The sequence below is a fragment of the Athene noctua genome, chromosome 7 (genome assembly GCF_965140245.1).
Source record: "Athene noctua chromosome 7, bAthNoc1.hap1.1, whole genome shotgun sequence".
NCBI lineage: Eukaryota > Metazoa > Chordata > Aves > Strigiformes > Strigidae > Athene > Athene noctua.
The window spans coordinates 27,444,786-27,463,532 of record NC_134043.1 but is presented as its reverse complement, the minus strand read 5'-3'; the positions used below and the strand labels follow the sequence as shown (position 1 = coordinate 27,463,532).

The following is an 18,747-nucleotide window of genomic DNA, read 5'->3' as shown; positions in this document are numbered from 1 at the left end:
CCAGTTTTATTCTCATGTACAAAGCAGTCTGAAACACACTAACAAAGCTCATTTTGGCACTTACTATTCCTTTAGCCACTACAACCAATGTTTACAATATTTACAATATGAAATCCTGACTGATCTTTTTAAAAAATACTTCAGAAACAAAAAGCATTTCTAAGTTGTGTATGTCTGCTATGAGCAAACCAAAAGCCATTAAACTATAAGGTCATACAAAAAATTAAGCTCCAAAATCACATAGCAAATAATTTGTAGATCGAAGCTAGCTAACAGTTAAACACTGCTATCTATCAACAGGATACACCTGTGTAAACAAACACCCTACAAATCTAAGCCAAATACCTTCTGCCAACACTTATTTACAGATTTCAACTATTTCATTCCAAAGGTAAACTGAATCTGAGCAGAAGGGAAAAAACCTTTATTTTTTGAGTGGAAAAAGTACCAATGTCTGTATCTAACATCTAACAAGGAAAATGACACCATCTTGTACTTTGACTTCAAAATAATAATCCTTCCTCTAGTCCAGATTTGTACAACCAAATTAAGAACTACATCAGTGCATACTGATGACCCTATGTACACTGATGACACAAGATTGCTGAGCTTGGTAGACTCTCTACTTGAGCAATAAGAGCTTTAGACTGACTTTAAACCCTGATTTAAAAGATTAAAATAAAATCTCTAGCTATGGCTTTTACTACAAAAAAATCTAGGGAGGAAACAAACTGTTTTACTCTGACCACTTCAAGACATGCTCAGAGAGAAGGGGAGAAAACAATCAGTAAACCCCCACGTCAACCTTCTCTTATTTCTTCTACCAAACATCTACAGATACCTTCTTGAAACCCCATGGTTCTCAAGTCTTACCCTTTCTTTTACAATACCTGGAAAAAAATAACTATAATTGTTCAGTATTCTCATTCATACCCTGACCTCAGTTTTTTGTTCATTTCAGCTTCTTCCCATTTAATTATTTCTGTTCTGTAAAAAAAAAAGTCTAAAAACATGACAGAACATATTATTCCTGGGATGCTGATCCTTCTTGCCACCTCTAAGCCATTACTTCTTATCATAAAAACAGGGATGCTTCTCACTGCAAAGCTCAGTCTTCATTGTGGCTGCACGTGTGTGAAATTTGACAAGGAGCGCCTTCCAGCTGCTATGTACCTGGTCTACCACAGACTCAAGGGCACCCCTACCCTGCTAGCACTAAAGTAATATGTTCATTTTTATGCACATGAGAACAATGAGGCTGTGCTCTCAATTTTTCACCGGGTACTCACAAGACTGAAACCTCAGAAATTCAAGAGCTATTTGAAAACAGTAATTTCAAAACCAAGACAAAATGTGATGCTTTACCCTCTTCAATCATTTTTCCCCTTCCTGAAAATGATTCAGAAGGATCCATGTCAGAGTTGTCAGCTGGTAAAGGCTGCATGTAGATATCTGCATAAACACAGTTGATTTCAGAAGGAAAGGCCTTTGGTTTTTTGAAGTTTCAAAAAATACCTGATTTTCACAGAGTTCAGAAATTTTGCAGTACTCCAAATGCAAGCAGTAACTCCCTGAAGTGTGATTTCACATTGAACTTCTATTTAGCTGCTGTCACACTGAAGCCATCAGCCCTTTTTGTGGGTATAAACTCAAACTGCCTCACAAGTCTACCAGTCAGTGATGGTAACCCCTATTATCGAGTGTATGAGTGTCCAGAAATCCAGCCACAAGGCAAGACCCAAAATGTGGCACACAACCATAGTCTCATATGGGGAACTAAAAGGCCTAGAAACGCACAGCAATGCAGTTAACTGGTATTACTTTTTTAGGACCAGGAAAGTCTTTATGAGCATTTTCTGCTTCACAAATCTTCTGCATGGGAACATGAGGATATTAGGTGGAGGCTATTGTAATGTACAAGGCCTACTAAAATCCACACTTCGTTCCTCCAGACCAAGTCAGGCTTAAGAGAGGAGAGTTTACTGCAGACTTCAACTGAAACCGATTATCTCCAACAGCAGGAACCAAGCCCAAAGACCCAGGAGGTTTTCCAGCCCCTTGCTCCCAGGATTGTTCTTAGTAACTGCTAGGTTGGAAAAAACCTTCCCCCAATTTTACTGCTAACCATGGCATTACGTGGTGTTGAACATCCCTCTGATCAGTCCGGGTCAGGTGTCCCAGCTGTGTCACCGCCCAAACCTCTGCACAGTCTCTGCCTTATCACAGAAGGCACAGTGAGAAATGGAGACGGCCTTGATCCTGTGAAAGCACTGCTCAGCAATAGCTATAATACTGGTGCATTATCAACACTGTTTTAGTCAGATCTAAAGCACAGCACCATATGGGCTCTTGCAAACAAAATTAACTTGATCCCAGTGAAACCCAGTCCACCAGCAAGTGAGCACAGCTGTAACACGCTGTATCTTGCAACACTTAGAAATGTTCAAATATGTTTTCTTCTCTTTTTAAGGCTGCACCTCAATTACTGTGTTCTGTTTTGGGCCCCTCACTACAAAAAGGCCATTGAATTACTCGAGCATGTCCAGAGAAGGGCAACGGAGCTGGTGCAGGGTCTGGAGCACAGGTCTGATGGGGAGTGGCTGAAGGAACTGGGGGGGGGTTTAGTCTGGAGAAGAGGAGGCTGAGGGGAGACCTCATCGCCCTCTACAGCTACCAGGAAGGCAGGTGCAGAGAGGGGGGATGAGTCTCTTGAACCAAGGAAGAAGCAACAGAACAAGAGGGACTGGACTCAAGCTGCACCAGGGCAGGGTCAGACTGGCTCTTAGGAAGCATTTCTTCCCAGAAGGGGTTGTTGGGGGTTGGAATGGGCTGCCCAGGGCAGGGGGGGAGTCCCCATCCCTGGAGGGGTTAGAGTAGGGTTGACCCAGCGCTGAGGGATCTGGTGGAGTTGGGAACGGTCAGTGGGAAGGTCATGGTTGGACTGGAGGATCTTCAAGGTCTTTTCCAACCAAGATGATTCTGTGATTCTGTAAAGAACTCCACAAAGGCAGTAGCAGGCAGAAACCTCCCTTGCTATGAATGCCAAGGTTGGACTTAAGGATCTTTAGCTAAGGATTGACTTGGAAGCTTAGTTAGGAAAGGCTTTAAGACATGTCCCATGGCAAGATGGAAGTGCTCCCACAAAACCACATGCAAACCTCTGCAGTAAGATGGCCTGCTGAGTGGGTGGACAGCTGCTGAAATTAATATTGTTTTCCTTTTGCATCTGCCTGTTATGCTTTCCCAAACTTCTCCCCTTCACCAAAGTAGTAAGTTTTCCATCTCAAAGTAATCACCCTGCCCCGTCTCTCTTCCCAGCTGATTTAGAGGTTAATCACATACTGCTGTGTAAAGGTCTGGACCTATTTCCTAAAGCAAAAAGCAATATAACCAGCCCCCTATTTCTTTTCCCTTCTAACAAAGGAGAGCATTAAGTGGACTCTAGAAGGATTATCAGAGTTTTCAAACAAGAAACACACAGGATGAAAACATTAAAATCAGCAAGACATATCTGAAAAGATATTTTTAGTGCAGCTGAGATCCTTATTGCTACTACAAAATTCAAGTGAGCTTTGAGGGATTCACCATGTAACTTTCATCTCTAGGACTGAAATGGGCCCACTACAAACCTGTTCAGAATTCCAGAAAGCTTGTTGCCCTTTTTTTGGCAGGAGACAGCAGCTATAGAGAAAAGTTAACAATGGGAAAGAAAAAGGCTCCCGTTATCCCACTAGTAACCCTCCATGAGCAAGCATGTTTGTTGTAGTAAAGCAAATATATTACATCTACACCAAAAAATAACAGTTGAGTAGGAGGAAGCAGTGTTAATCCTGTCACATAGGAGATTACTTATTTCTAGCAATGAGAAGGCAATTTATCTGGCTTAGTCCAGCCCTAACGTGCCTGGCAAAACTCTCTGGAGAAAAAAAATACAGTTAAGATACCACTTGTTAGCTCATACAGATGAATAATTCAGGGTTATGACACTTAGAACAGCTCTGGTTATCCAGCTGTTTGCTATAACCGAATAATGACTATTAGAAAACAACAGCTATTTTATCACATAGGAACCCGTGCACAGACCTGGATCACAAGAAGCTGCACAATTGCAAAAGCCAAGAGACAGACCTTGTATTTGTAGAAAGTCTCTGCTGAATGGGGGTGACCTACCTCTATGTTAATGTCATTAGTTCTCAAACCGAGTTATGCAGAGCCTTGCCCATCCCACCAGCCACTTCAACCAGGGATGCTGACTGAACAGCCAAACACTGCACAGCCCAGCAGGGACACGGGAAATGCTGTTTCCACGTCCCTCAGAGGATTTGCTTGGAAAAACCAACCAAATCTGGAAACATCTGGTATAAATTACATCAGACAAAAGACACTAAAAAAATTATTAGTCACAGTCATGTGGCCTATAGAGGACTTTGCTTGCTCAGCCAGCCAGGTATCTTGGCAAAAGGGACAGGGAGGTGAGATTTCCACTCTCCTGACAAAATGACACTCACTGATCAAAATATTCTAGTACAGACCCAGCCCAGATCTTTGTCATAGCAACAAACACTAAGTGTATTACTTAGTTAACCAAGTTTGTTATCTAGGGCAATGTGTTATCTTTACATTTCAGTCTTGGAAGTTTAAAGAAAAAAGATCAATATGCAGCAAACTCTTACCCTCTCCACATCTTCTGCATCAGCTGTTGTGTACTGCAGAACTTCACTGGTCTCACTGCAAAGAGGAAAGAAACCTGAATTTCTTTGATACACGTGCTCTACTCATCCTCTCCCTCCTCTCCAAAATGAAGCAGAAATGAAGTTAAAAGGCATAAACACAGAACCAGAATCAGAACAATTTTTTGGAATGCTTACAAAGCTCTTGCAATAGAATTCCTATTAGAACTGTAAATTGCTTCTTCCCTGATGGAAAATTGTTTTTAAAGGGCAAGTGGTCTGTAGAATCTACACAGTTTTAGTTCAGAAAAAAAAGTCCCACCTCTGAATTTGTTCCATTTCACTAATGTCGATATTTGCCCCAATTACAACTGCCCAGTCTATTTGAATCCAAGTGAAATTTTCAACCAGTCTAACCTAAAACTTCAGTAGACCTTCCTTTCTACAGGTACATTAGTACCTGTGGGTAATTTTTAAGAGAAGATTACATTAATTCATCATTATTTACTAAGACTGAGCTAACCAAAACAATACAAGGCAGACAGCAGGGTCTGTAAGTATAAAAACATTTAAAATGGGTAATAGCTCCCTGTTCACAAGATTGTTTTCTTATTCATTGAGCAGCCTTCACAGAAAAGTCACTTGCAGAGCAGTTCCACAACAGAAGTTCCTATATGAACATATTTCACTACTATATACCCACAGCCGCCCTCAGTAACAGTTGTTCCCAAACCTGCTCCAGCTGCCCTGGAAGACCTTTCCTTTAGCTAACAAAAACTTAAAGACAAAATAAAATGGATGCCCAATGCACATAGTATGTCAAACAACACACAGCAAAGCTCAAGAGCACAGAGAAGAATTTGCAGACTTTTTGCTTAGCACAACCAATTACAAATTTAATCAGGATTAAGGCTGGCAATCTAAATTGCTCTAAGTAGTCACATCATCAAAATAACTCATAGCTGCAACAGTCCAAACTAGTTCCTGGACTATATTAACACTGTTCAGTCAAAGCAGCTTTGGTAAAAAAGTTCATTTATAAAATGCCTTTTATTCCTATGAACCTCCAAACTCTTAAGTCTGCCATTCAACTGGTGCTTCTAGTAGGGGAACTACTTCAAGAGTTTGTTCTCAACTTGAGAACAAAGCAGAAAGCCTCACACAACTCTTCAGTCAGAGAAAGAAAATAAATGGCCCCCTTTCAAAGGGAGCTGCTGTAACAGTGAAACTCTCATACTCACATCCTTCAATATCAACTGCCGGTAATCAAAGGGAGAGGTCAGACCTGACCAGAGACTTATACTGGCAATTGCAATAACAATGCAGATCAAATCACTTGATACTCTGCAGATTATTAGTGCTTTCATTAAGAGAAAACAGCTGCTCAGTGGAAGCAGTACTGGATATGAAAGAGAACATTAGCAATCTTAGGGCTTTGGTCCAGGAAAAGAAAAATCAAATTGAAAACAAGCTGTCTGTTCAAAAATCACGAGGTAGTACCTGCCACAGCACCAGGCACTATCAAAAGAAACATTAAAAAACATTCATAAACATGTCAGACTAGAAAGGAAGTACCAATTTTAAGATAGCCAAATATCCAATAAAAAACACACCACTTCAAGCAGCATCAAGTTGCTCCAATTAAATGGAACAACAGAAATTTTGCTAAGTAACAAACTAGACTATTTTCCTGCTGCATTTCAAGAAAAGCAAGAGAACAATGACAAGAGCAAAAGCAAGAGAACAATCACACCTAAGTTTGAACATGGCAAGTATGCAGGAGTTTGTTCAACTGTTTGAACCAGAGTTAGGGAATCAAATACTTCTTAGTCTGCCTAGATACTAACAGCCAAGCATTAATAGTTCACTGCATCACTCTGCAAGCCAGCAAACAAACAGTTAAAGACAGCTGGAGCTTCTGTATATTTATCCAATATACAATTTACATCAGTGAGGTCCACAGACGCATAAAGCTGAAGTTTCACACGTTTGTAACTCCCCCACATCAAGGGGACAGGGATGTCCTCCTTCAGACTCAAGCACAAAGATTGATCTGACAAGCTATTGTAAGCCCATCCACTGATGAGGATGCCAACCAGAGGGTGTTTGCTTATCAAGTGTACTGACCATGTACGGACAAAGGGAAAAGAGTTGAAATCACAGCAGGATCAGGCCTAGGATTTAGCCTCACTAAACACCGCTATATATTTCTGGGGCTCGATTTGATCCAAAGAACAAGCAGCTTTTTTCCCTCACCAGTACATTCAAAACAGTTCTGCCCTTGGGGCAATGACAGTCCCAAGGTTTCCCACCCTCTGTGTCCATCCTCAGCCCCTGTTTCCTTTCAAGAGCCATGTGCTGGCTGCTAACCTGCGGGGGACGTGCTGGGAGGCAGCTGACCATACATCAAACCAACAGCTTATGCCCTGTATGAGTGACAAGCTCAGTATGAAGTTTTTCAGTTCAATTGCTGACAGCACAATTACACTGATTTACCCTGGGAGATGGAGTGAGAAAGCAGGGGGAAACAAGCTGGCTACAATATACCTGAAAATTTACTTTGACTTACATAGTCAGCTTCATGCACACAGCAAACCTTGCACAATTAGAAATAGTTTTGATGTAAAGCAGGCCTGGCTTTGTGACCTTTAAGAATTCCCTTTCCAGAAAGCTATTTGTTTATGAGGGACCAAGGTTGCTTACATTCACATGCTTTTAAAGACAGTTTGATTTTTTGATAGATCTCTTCTACAAGAACTGGGACAGCTGGCAAACTGAAAAGTCTACTCATCTCACGTTTAAAATGCACACACTCTTGCTTCCCAGATAGGGAAAGACAGGAGCCAAAATGGAGAGCACCTTTAGTCTCTCAGAGCAGGTAGCAGTGCAATCTTTATTTAACAGCACCAAGTCCGTCAAATCCTTTTCAAATGTGGAACGCTGTCAGGTGTATGCCTCATGAGATGGCGAAACAGAAGCAGCAGAGGGAACAAGTCCTTACCTGAAAACCTCTTTCGCCTCTCACTCTCTATCAAGAGACTAACTAAAGCTGTGACAACTGAAAGGTGGTTTTAAGAGAGAAAAATCCCAAACTTTCCAAAAAGGCCTGGGAAAAGCTTATATTGCATCACATAATCCTAAAGTCATGCAAACACAAACACTGCTATAGCTATAGCATTCTGGACATCACTCCAAGAAAGCAGTCCAACCCCTGCTGCAAGCTAACAAAGAGAAACAAAGGCATCGACACCAACCACACAGAGCACTGTCAGAAAAGGGAGACAAAAGTTGTTTTGCACAGCAAATACAGACCAGATTCCTGGCTTTGCTGATGAAATATCTTAACTATGAACAAATGTATGCTTCCCTGTACCTAATCCCTGAGAGCAAAGTTGCAATGCCCCAAGACAGCATCAGATTTACAACATATTTGCTACACATTGCGGTTGGACTGGATGATCTTAAAGGTCTTTTCCAACCTAAATGATTCTATAACATCAAACAGGTCAATTAATGAAATGCAGTGAATTTATTATTGTACAACACTTCACCCACGTTGAATCTGTTGAGTTGAAAAACATTGCTTTATAAAGCTCACACCTAAAAAACTTCCATTTTTAATCTTCCAACACTGTAACAGTGACATCAGGCTTCTCAGATGCCAGAGGTAACCATTATACACACAAGTATATTATGCCATGGATGCAATACCTCATCATTAGGACATAATACTGTACACAGCACAAAGAGGATTTCTCACATGATACGATTTCCTTATACTGGCAGAGATTTCAGGATTTACACATATTTTTACTCAAAGACTCAGACAAAACAGTTTGGTTTGCTAACCTGATCTCTGGTAAGAAGGTTTTCTTGTAAGCATCCTCAATATTCTGGAGATACAAAGGAGACACCTTTTTCTCATACGGCTAAAAACAAACAGAAAACAATGTTGTGAAATGAGTTTTATTTTTCCCACCAGTGCAGATTCCAGTCTAAGCAGAAGGCTCTGTTACACCATCTGTCAAGAACTCACTCTTGTATTAGCAGCCAAATGTCCAGTGAACCACATACACGTTAATGAAAATTTTAACAATTAAGACATTTGGAATGTTTAGAATTTCTTATTTGGCACTAAATATCTAGAATAATCCACCAAGAAAGAAATCAGTCTGATTTAATCACTGCGTTACCATGTAGTGTTATGTCCATTGTTTTAATAATTAGCTGTATGAGTAAGATTCTTCTGATACATTAGTGAATCTAGAAAGAAAGTGAAAAGCAGATTCAACAAAAGCAAAATTAACTTTCTTGCAATTTATTTCAGTTACAGAAGTCACTTTGTTTTCACTGAGCTCACATAAGCTAAAAGTCAACAGTCTCAAAAAGTTTAACTTTCCAAGGACTGATTAATCCTAGCTAACTGCATATTCAAGTTATATATAAAAACCCAGAAAAAAGGAGAATCATAGAAGATTGTCCAAGTCTGCCTTTTCAACGACAGGGCCAACGTGCATACATTTCTCCAGTTTCAGACAAGTGCACGGGCAACCACCCACTGCAGAAATCTTTCCTTGAGATTTTATGGCTATTATATCTGTTGTTAAACAGTTCACCACCATCTGCATCTGCCACACGGTGTACTTCAATGCCACATTTGCAAAATGCCATGAATTTGTCTAGTCTACCATGTGTTCCTTCAGTTCAATTCTAAAATTAAATTAGATTTCCTGCTTGAAATGTTCATCCAAAATGCCCATTATGTTGGAAAGATCTATGTCTCTGTTAGTTGGGCCCACTAGAGGGCTTTTCTTTTTCCAGTGCCCTGCAACAACAGCATGCTGAATACCAATCAAACATTGCATCTGCCAACAATGTGGAATTCCCAAAAATACCACCCCCAAAGAAGCAGTAGTGTTCAGCAGTGCCGCTGCCCCAAGGAAGTTACAAGTTACAGCAGCAATTTCTGCCAGAAGGTCTCAAAAATGCCACCAACCTTTAATGTGCACAAGGGCAAAGAATTCACAGGTTCCCACAACACATTACAAAGCTTCTAATTCTGTCACTGAATTCACTAAAAAGCTATGGTTTTCCTATACAAAAGAATCTTGTTCATTAAAGCACAGAGGCACATTCAGTCACAGCCTAAACTGCTGGAGGGCAGAAAGGCAGAGTCACTCCATCAGTAGACTAAGCAATTCAGGCCACAGCTCACGAAACAGCAAGGGCAGCCTTCCATTCATGGCTCTGGAGTGACTTCCCTTTGGCAACCATCAGTCTCCCTCTTAAATGAGCAGGGAACTGCAAAACAAAACACTGCTAGGTCACCCTAGCACACTAACATATACATACACGCTCCAAGCAGCAGGCAGCACCAACCATTTAAATTTTTTTTAAGTAATAAATCAAAATTTTCTTTGAATCTATCAGGCTTTCCACAGTTAAATACTTCACTCAACTACAATTTCCCTCAGCCTTTGAGCAAGCTACAAGGTAAACATCATTTAATCCTCATAATACATCCAAGAACAGTTACAAGCACATGTCCAAATACCACAGGAGTGGAAAGAAAACACCATATTTAGATTAGTCATTATACAAAAACACTGCAGCTTTTTCTGATCCAAGACTATATCAATAGCCCAGTAATCCAATATGCTAATATAATGAAAGAGGTAATTTGAAGACAATGCTACAGAAGTTCATTTTCTTGTGGTTTTACCAGTAGTCTCCACCTAATATCATGACTTCAAAAATGACATCTTGAAAAGAGAAACTATGCCAACCTCTAAGAAAGGGTTTTGGAAGCCAAAGTGAGAAAGTCCCGCAACTGTCAAAGAGTAGCAACAGGTGAGTCACAAAGCATGACCTCAGACTAGACTGAAGTTGCACTAATGATAAGCAGCACCTGTATTTCTTAAACCAACTTCCTGTGGGATTAGCCAGAAATCTCCCTGGATTTTGTATTTTATGGAATACATATACAAAAAACAGTTTCAAGTTTAAAGTTGGTGGTTTCTCTGCATCAACACAAAAGCACCAAGCAATAACGTCGCTAATTTCAGAGAGATAATTGAACTTGCTAATCACAAGTGACCCACACTAACATCAACATGGGTCTGAAAAAGCAGTCAGCTGGGGAACCCGGAGACAGGGACCACAGCTGGGGCTACTGATGCTCAGGAAGTACAGATCATCTTACAATATATTGCAAGAAGCATATTACCAGGATATGACTCCTGAAAAGACTGGGTTTTAAGAGCAGGTGAATTTCATAGAATTTCACATTACAGAAATGACAGCATGCTGATACAGTCACAAAGTTTGTTGTTTTGGGGGGGAGTTTTGTTGGGTTGTTTTTTGGGGGTTTTTTGTTGGGGTTTTTTTGTTGTTTTTTTTTTTTTTTAAAGAGCAAGCGTACCAGAATACCCACACAATCATCACCAACACAGCTCTTATACCTAAGAAGACAAGAAGCTTTTCTGAAGCAGAATTTTGCATCAAACACCCCAGAAATCACACAAAAGGGCATGATTACAACAGACATTAATATGTAGTATCAGTAACAAGAGAGAAAGTTACCTCTCCTTTCTCTTGGATCCTCTTCTGCACCTCCGGGACAGGTACATCCATGTAAATGACCAAATGAGGTGGCAGGAATTCACTAATACTGAACTCTTTCATCTCCTTGTAGTGATCAAGACCTGTATAAAGACAAAACCAAGCATGCTGGAGAGTTAAAGGCAGCCCAGCTGAACACATATGCATGTTCCAAATGAGGGTAGGTACAACAGGAACAGCATTAAAATTATAACCTGTCGGATAATGAATCTACAATCATTTATTGAGTGTTTTTTCCTGCATTTCCTAAACACATTCTATTTGCAGATAAATCATATCCCCCACCTTTGTATTTGTAGTCTCCTCTTCTTGGTTGGTATATCAAGTTTAGGGTAGGCTTTTCCTTAAATAGGATTCAGGATGTTTTTAGAATAAACAGTCTTCCAGAAACAGAAAGTAAAACACAAACTAAGAAGCCTCAAACACTGAAATGTAAGAGTCTAACATCAGTTACATCAAAAGGGGGATTTATTTTTTACTTCAGCTTAGAGAAACCTAGTTTTTTTCTCCACTGTTTAGAGAACACCTCAAAAATCACCGAGAGACTGTGGCACTCAGGTCACAGGAAGTGACCACTGGCTGGGGCTGCCTTTTGCCACAGCTTCATACATGAAATAAACGGTGCCGTCTTACTGCAAAGATGGCAGCATGGCAAAGGTGGAAAAATGGAAAAAAGTCACATGCTTCAAGAAGACTTTGCAAGAAATAACTCCACTTCCCCCAATGGGAGGAAACACAAGGATAGGATCAGGCAGGCATTTGCCTTGCCCTCCAATGCAATACATAAAATCATGCTGGAGTGAAGCAAATATTTTAAGAGGTCATCAACCCAGCTAAGTCCCTTCCTCACTGGTATTGAAGGCATACTCTCTACTACTGTTACTCAAGAGCTCTGTGCTCTACACGAGCAACAGCAGACCTCTCCAAAAACACAACCACCAGACTCCACTTTGGAAGATGGGACTGGAGGATCTCACCTTCCCATACAGAAAAATGTATCCAAGAGGAGTTGGTCAGTTTTGTGCAACTGGGTTCTTCTACCACATCAGTCAATAACCTAAAGCATTTTGGGGGTAATAGCTGCTGATTAGAAAGCCACACAGGTTCAGGGTAAACATCTATTCAACATTTAAGTAGCATGAATAGCACAGGCTCCATTTAACCTAGCGCAAGCACAAGTTTTCCTCAATAAGCCTCAGCAGCTTAGCCAGAAATGCAGTGCCAGGCTTTCAAATTCAAATGGATTGTGAAAAATTCAAAGCCTACTGTGCTGCAGTCGTCAATGGTACCTGTAATCAAGATCATAGAATCATTCAGGTTGGAAAAGACCCTTGGGATCATCGAGTCCAACCCTCAGCCCTACTCTACAACTTCTCCCCTACACCATATCCCCCGACATCTCATCCAAATGACCCTTAAACACATCCAGGGATGGTGACTCCACTGCCTCCCTGGACAGCCTATTCCACTGCCTGACCACTCTTTCTGTGAAATTTTTTTTCCTAATGTCCAGCCTAAACCTCCCCTGTCGGAGTTTAAAGCCATTCCCTCTTGTTCTGTCACTAATCACCTGTGAGAAGAGACCAACACCAACCTCTCTACAAAGTCCTTTCAGGTAGTTGTAGAGAGTGATGAGGTCTCCCCTCAGCCTTCTCCTCAAATATTTTTGCTGTTTGAGGATTTCAGTACAATCCATTATCTGCTGTCAGAATTTTGTATTAACTATAAATGGTGGATTGCTGGGTTTTGCTTGCCTCTCCAGTGCAAAGCAGTAAGACACAGTTCATTACAATCAGCTCTCAAACTCATTCAGCAAGAAGTTGCAACTTGGTGTTGTAACTAACAGGTGTTGTAAAAAATAGACCCCTCCTAAATCTAAGCCAAATCAAACAAGACAACAGAAACATGAGGCAGTCAGGAAAACAATTACCTTCATCCTGAAGTAGCCAAAATGCCAGATTTCCTAAGAACATGCAGAAACTAGAATTCAGTAGCAATATATTTAGGGGTCAGCTGATGACTGGGATTTCCAGCTATTTTCTCCAGACTTTCAAACTTTTGTGCAGCTGTAAGTTTGCATGTTTTGGCTGCGGCTGGTCTCCTAGCTGTGCCACATCACTGCTCCATTACCAGCCAAGGGACGGAGACTGCATGAGCCTGCCCGCAAGGCACAGCAGCACCACGCTGCTCAGGAGCTCAGCGCCCACAACCCTGAACCACCACATCACTGAGGCTGGAAGGAACATCTACAGAGCAGCTGATTCTACCACCCTGCTCAGAGCAAGGTCAGCTACAGCAGGTGGCTCAGGACTGTGTCCCACAAGGTTACAAGTATGTCCAGGATGGAGATCCCACAGCCTCCCAAGGCAATCTGCTCCAGCGTTTGACTACTTTCACAGTAGAAACAATTTTTTTTTTAATAAATGGAACTTCTTGTATTTCAATTTATGCCTTTCACCTTTTGTCCTCTCACTAAGTGCCACTGAGAAAAGACTGGTTCCACCCAGTACTCCTCCCCATCAAGTATTTATACACATAAACACCATCAGGTATTTATATATATCCCCCTGAGCCACCTTCTCTCCAGGCCAAAAAAATCCCAGCTCTCTCGGCCTTTCCTCATACATTGGATGCTCTAATTTTAGTGACCTTCATGGCCCTGTGCCAGACTCACTCCAGTAAGTTTGCATCTTTTTTTTAACCGTAGCCCAGAACTGGGCACAATATACTCAGGATTTGACAGTCATCATCCTTGCCCTGCTGACAACACTCCTCTTCATGCAACATCCTGGTGGCATCTTTTGATTCAAAGGCACATTGCTGGCTTACATTCAACCTGGTGTCCATCAGGACCCCCAGGTCCTCTTCTGCATAACTTCCTCAACGGTTGGCTCCAAAGCCAACCTATACAAGCACCTGCAGTTATTCCTTCTCAGCTGCAGGACTCTGCATTTCCTTTTGTAGAACTTCATGAGGTTAGCATCCAACCATTTCTCCAGCCTGGCCAGGTTCCTCTGAATAGCACCAAAACCATGGTGTGTCAGCCACTCCCCTTCCAATTTTGCATCACCTGCAAGTCTGCTGCGCCTGCACTCTGTCCTGCCATCCATGTTTTAAACCCAGTTTAAATCTGGTTCAGCCCCAGTATCGTCCCCCTGGGATACAGTATTAGTTATTGGTCTCCAACTGGACTTTGCACAGCTGACCACAACCCTTTGAGCTCAGCAGTTCAGTCACTGCTTTCAATCCACTGCCCACATATCTAATCCATACTTCACCAGTTTGCCAATGAGGGGCTGATGAGACACAGCACTGAAAGCCTTTCTTAAGGTAAACAATAGCCATTGCTCTCCACTAGCCTTCTGTGAGAAGCTGATAATCAGGTGTTTAAGTGTGATTTCCTTTTCATAAAACTATGATCACTGTTATCCATCAACTTCACATCTTCAAATGTTTCGAAATGGCTTCCAGGACAACTTGCTCTATCACCTTCCCACAGACCAAGCTGAGGCTGACTGGTCTGTAGCTCCCTGGATCTTCTCCCTTGCCTTTCTTGATGACAAGGGCAACATTTGCATTCTTTGAGATTCAAAAGGGAGTTGGCCATTTAAGGCAAGTAGGTCAAACCCTACTGACCCACTATTTACCTCCTATCTCATGCTGCAAGATCACGGTCTCCCTGAAGGACCTCTAGTCTTCATCAGAATGCTCACCCATATTTACAGGGAACTACAGGAGTCTCTGCCTGACAGGACACAAGCAATACACAGAACACACCTTCTTTAACATATAAGCAGAACCAAAGCCTTGAAGAAAAACTGGAAGTCTCATGGTTGAGGTTGGTCCTCGGGGCACGGTACAGCAATGTGCTAAGCACCATATGAACAACTCTGAATATTTAAAGGAGTCCATTTTCCAAGCAGGCATTTTTGTTTCTTTTTTAAAAAACAGACTACCACACTTCTGACAGATTATGGCAAAATAACTTCCTTTGGCATACAAGTAACTTACATCGTTTGTGGATATAGCCTTGCTTAAACATTGCATCCAGAAACACAAAGTCACTGTAGGGAGAGCGCTCCATCACCACACCTTGTCCTGTAATTGAAAGTAGGTTCCAGTCAGAAAGGCTCAGAGACTGCTGGCAGCAACATTTAAAAATAAAGACAGCACTGCTCAATTTAATGCTCTCACTGGTCAATTTTCTGAATGCTTTTCCAAGAAATTTTTAATAAAAGAGCAAAGTTTTGGCTCACACAAACATACTGGATATGTATGCTGGCCATGCCTGTCTCATCCATATATTCTCCTACTGTGCCTGTACAGTAGCTAAGTAATACTACAGTTAAGGAGTACATTTATATATGTGTCTGAAACTTTCTGACATTCAGATCTTTTAATCTTTTTTTGAAAATCCCTACGGAAGCACAAGCAACAAGTAAATCAGTGCCTGTATAGGAAATCTTTTCTCACTGGAAGGCACGCAAATTATAACAATACCACCACAAAACAGTATTTGATGAAATCAAGAAGAATGAACAACAAACAGACACCATCAGGAACTAAATCTAGGGAGAGTGTTAAAAAAGCTGTACAACTCACAGCCATCTTGTTATGTTTAAAATGTCTTTTTGAAAATAATCATAAAGGATTGCCAAATTAAAACTGATGAAATTGGTAACTGGTACATATTTCCTTTGCTAGAAATGATACAAGATACTGCTCTAACAGAAAATGTGCAAGGTAGTTTTCTAAATGGGCTGTTAACCTATACTCACTAAGGGGGGAAAAAATATCAAAAGCTTAACAATAAGAGCCTTTCATTTTAAAATGCACACACTAGCAAAGCACTTCAAAACAGCTTACTCACAACTTATACTCAGAAGTCAATTTAGAAATGAAATTTATTTACTTTGAACTCTAACCTGTGGCCAGCAGATGCTCCAAGGCATCAGCATACTGTAAAACACGATTACCAAACAGCCAAGCTTGCAGTCGATAAGAGTGTCCATCAGGGCATTTTGGATCATTGTAAAACCTCTCTAGGTTACAGAAACCATTAAATTTTTCAGGCAGCAGTGTTCCATCTCCTGTGATCCTGTCTAGGTAATGGATGTCTGCTTCCGGGAAATATTTCATTCCTGACAAAAAAGAAACCCATTAACAGAACACCAATCAAAATAATAAGTTTTGCTCATTTACAGTAAACATCTATTCAGCTCATTTAAATATACAGCTGTACTTTAAACAACTCTTGACAACAGCACAAAATCCTTTGGTCAATCGCATCACAGAGGGCAGACAAACCTACTCTGAAGTATTATCACCTTCACCTCCCCAGTGAGAGCTGAGCTATCGTTCCAAGCAGAATCTTTTTGCCACCAGTCCTCTAATCACCTTGACTTACAGTGTACAGCCGAGCAGAAAATCCTACCTTTCAATATGCTCAGTGACTCTACCAGAGCTAGGAGCTCAGTGAGCAAACTGACTTCATTAGAACTGAAATTTCATTCACAACAACTCACACCTACACATATATCCCACAGATCTGACAAACATCCCATCCTCCTCTCATGTTTCACCAACATTTTATTATCCCCTTAACTATAAGCCCTCCACATTAACTGTAGCATTGTCTAACTAATAATTTGCTAGTCAAGAACTGCTGGTTTGGTGAACTAACTTTCTTTACACAGAAGCACAATTACACTGTTAAATTCTATTAACTTTTAGAGAAATAGGTAAAGTAAGAGGTACCTAGTTTTTCTGCTATTTGTTGTGCAAGCTTGCCCTTCCCAGAAGACAAGTTTCCCTCCACTGTAAAGATTTTGCTGTATTCAGTCAACTTTTTTGTAGTCCTCTCTCCCAACATATAAGCCAGCCAACCATATTGCAAATTCTGCTCAGGGCTGATATGAATTCTTGCCTGAAAGAAAATACAACAACATCAGTATGTTTTAGTTTTCTTAGGTGAACTAGGCATACTCAAAGTGCAGCTTTTTAAAGCCTTCTGCACATGCAGGATTATACACACCGGCACATCTAATACAAGGAATTTTCATACATTAAAGTTAGCACTGCCATTTCAGCTTAGTGACTGAAACAGTATTCAGGCTGAGACGATAGAAAACAAGAAAAAATCTTCAGTGTGTTTAAAGCTTGAAGCGGGACTGCTTTGTTCGAACTCTGCTCTGAATCTACACAATGACTGGAGCTTCCCTGACTTCCTGAAGGCCACAGACATATGATGTGTCCTGCGCTCCCCAGGGAGATCCTAGAGTAGGCTTCAGCTTGCATTTTTCTTTGCTTGTTGTTAGGTAGATACTAATATTAAGCCCTCTCCTAGTCTCTTGGGAGAGTTACAGCTTCATTCCTCTACAACACAGTTCCTGGACAAAGGTGGAAAGAAACACCCACCTGGCCTATAAATCTGAAGGCACTACCTTACTGAGCCCTGCTCTACAAAGCCACTCAAGAGACCCTGGTAAAAAATGAGTATCACTTACACAGGTGAGACTACTGCATATTCTTCTGCTTGCACTGCCAAAGATCACATTCACAAGCTGAAGGCCGTCATGGTGTCATCACAATCTGACCTCAGTTATTTATTTGTGCATCTACCTTAAATCTCGCCTCCTCTCCGAAGACCCTGCAGCAGTTGCCCACCAGGAAAGTCCCCTCCGAAGGGGCAGCCCCCCGCCCCAGGGCCGTCCTAAACGCTCCCCGGAGACACAGCCCCCCCTCCCAGCACAGGAACGCTGCTGGAAGCCAGCAGAGACCAGCTGGGGGGCACAGCCCCGCTCCCAACAGGTGGAGAAGGCGACGCAAGGGGCCAGGCTAACCCCCCCTCCCACCGCCGCCAGCCCCGCGGGGAGGCCGGAGCAGCCCGGGCACCCCAAGGTGAGCTCGCTCGGCCGCGCTCAGGGGCGGCCGCCGCAGCCAGGGAAACCGCGGCTGGGGGCAGGGACCTCCCCGTTCCCCGGCCCCGCTCACCGCCGGCACGACGGCGCTTCCCAGGCGGCCCCGAGCGGCGGCGGCCGCGGCCGGGCCCAGCTTGGCCACCCACAAGGACATGGCGGAGACGCTGCCGGCCCCGCCGAGACGGACCCGGGCGGGCGCAGGAAGATGACGTCACTACAGGGGAAGGGCAAAGCCCGCGCGGGGTCGCGATGGCCGTGCGGATCGCTCCGCCCTCTGCCACGCCCTCTCCTCCCCGGCCACGCCCCCGGCGCGCCGCGCGGGCTCTGCGGGCAGCGGGCGGCGGGCATGCGGTAGGGTGGGAGCGCCAGGGGCGAGAGAGGGAGCCTTGCTCTTTCTCTGGCGCCAAGTTTGTCCCAGTACAGGCAGAGCTGGCAGGGGGGCAGGCAGCACCAGGAGTAAGGAGACACGCCGGCCTCTCCTGCGCTGTGCCTGGCAAACCTTGGCTTCCTTGCGCCTCGAAAGTCACTTCCTTGAC

General features: G+C 42.5%; 1 protein-coding gene across 2 annotated transcripts in view; it reads right to left on the bottom strand.

The window, feature by feature from the left end:
• The window catches only part of NDUFA10 (NADH:ubiquinone oxidoreductase subunit A10), a 44,034-nt gene extending 25,622 nt beyond the window's left edge, over positions 1-18,412 (bottom strand). The window contains exons 1-7 of one of the 2 annotated variants that reach the window (XM_074910397.1): positions 18,285-18,412; positions 17,049-17,217; positions 16,217-16,432; positions 15,303-15,389; positions 11,253-11,374; positions 8,520-8,599; positions 4,674-4,728 (exon numbers count right to left, since the gene is read on the bottom strand). In XM_074910397.1, the coding sequence (XP_074766498.1) occupies positions 4,674-4,728; positions 8,520-8,599; positions 11,253-11,374; positions 15,303-15,389; positions 16,217-16,432; positions 17,049-17,217; positions 18,285-18,365 (810 nt within the window). In that variant the 5' untranslated portion in view covers positions 18,366-18,412. The remainder of the gene's footprint in view (positions 1-4,673; positions 4,729-8,519; positions 8,600-11,252; positions 11,375-15,302; positions 15,390-16,216; positions 16,433-17,048; positions 17,218-18,284) is intronic. The other variant, XM_074910398.1, reaches the window with a different exon arrangement.
• Between the last annotated feature and the right edge of the window lie 335 nt (positions 18,413-18,747).